Below are 957 nucleotides of genomic sequence, written 5' to 3' on the forward strand. Positions count from 1 at the left end.
TTTTTTTAAATATAGTAAATTAGTGTCTGGTAGTAGAAGTGTGTGTGTGTGACTCTTGGATACATACCATGAAGAATTCAGCTGTTGGTTCCCTTCCTTCCGTATTAAATACAGAAGAATATACTGGTACAGAAAAACATACAAAAATAGTAACCATTTATATTAACAAAGGTAACTGCAGTTGTTTTAGCTAGGAGCAAAATAGCCATGAAATGCTAGTTTTAACCAAGTCAGATAATTCAGAGGATGCAAGATGTCTGCAGAGAAGGATTCGCTTCAAATTTTGTAAGTTTTGTGATTGACACTTGGTGTGGTGTTCTCTAGTCCTAGCTAATATTGTACATTAAATCAATGTTCCTGTGTACTGTATTCTATTTTCCAATAATTTATCACTTAGTGTAAAGTTGAAACTCAACATTTAGATGTATGGTTGCATATGTCAATTTAAATAGGTGCCTGGAATACTTGCTAAGAAATGATGCCAATCCGGGGATCCGAGACAAACAAGGATACAATGCCGTTCATTATTCAGCTGCTTATGGTCATCGGTTATGTCTTGAATTGGTAAGAAAACATATCGTAATGAAAGCTCTAACAGCTGCTCTTACAGAGTATGATGCCGGGGCTAGGGGGTTCCTCTACCTTACCGCTTCATCTGTAAGCTAGGTCAGTAGTGTTTTTCAGCCCCTTTGAGGGTAAATATTTAAGCACTTGGTTCTCTTAAAATAGGGGAGGATGAGGAGCTAAGATGGTAGATACTGGCCTAAAAAGATAATACATTCTGAGATGAAGAGATAACTGATTGAGGATGTGGGATATTAGTTTTGTTTAATTTCTTAACTTAGAATACACTGCTGAATTTTTTCCTGATGGCTGAAATACCCATAGGTTATCCCACTGCGAAGTGTTAAGATACTTCACAAAGGTCATCTGCAGGAGCAAATTAAAATGTAGGGA

At 36.7% G+C, this 957-nt stretch overlaps 1 protein-coding gene across 1 annotated transcript in view; it reads left to right on the forward strand.

Annotated features, from left to right (window-relative positions):
* The window catches only part of ANKRD28 (ankyrin repeat domain 28), a 46,974-nt gene that overhangs the window by 28,601 nt on the left and 17,416 nt on the right, over positions 1–957 (forward strand). The window contains exon 12 of the mRNA XM_010290876.1: positions 453–564. Within this exon, the coding sequence (XP_010289178.1) occupies positions 453–564 (112 nt within the window). The remainder of the gene's footprint in view (positions 1–452; positions 565–957) is intronic.

The sequence above is a fragment of the Phaethon lepturus genome, unplaced genomic scaffold (genome assembly GCF_000687285.1).
Source record: "Phaethon lepturus isolate BGI_N335 unplaced genomic scaffold, ASM68728v1 scaffold17417, whole genome shotgun sequence".
In the NCBI taxonomy this organism is placed as follows: Eukaryota; Metazoa; Chordata; class Aves; order Phaethontiformes; family Phaethontidae; genus Phaethon; species Phaethon lepturus.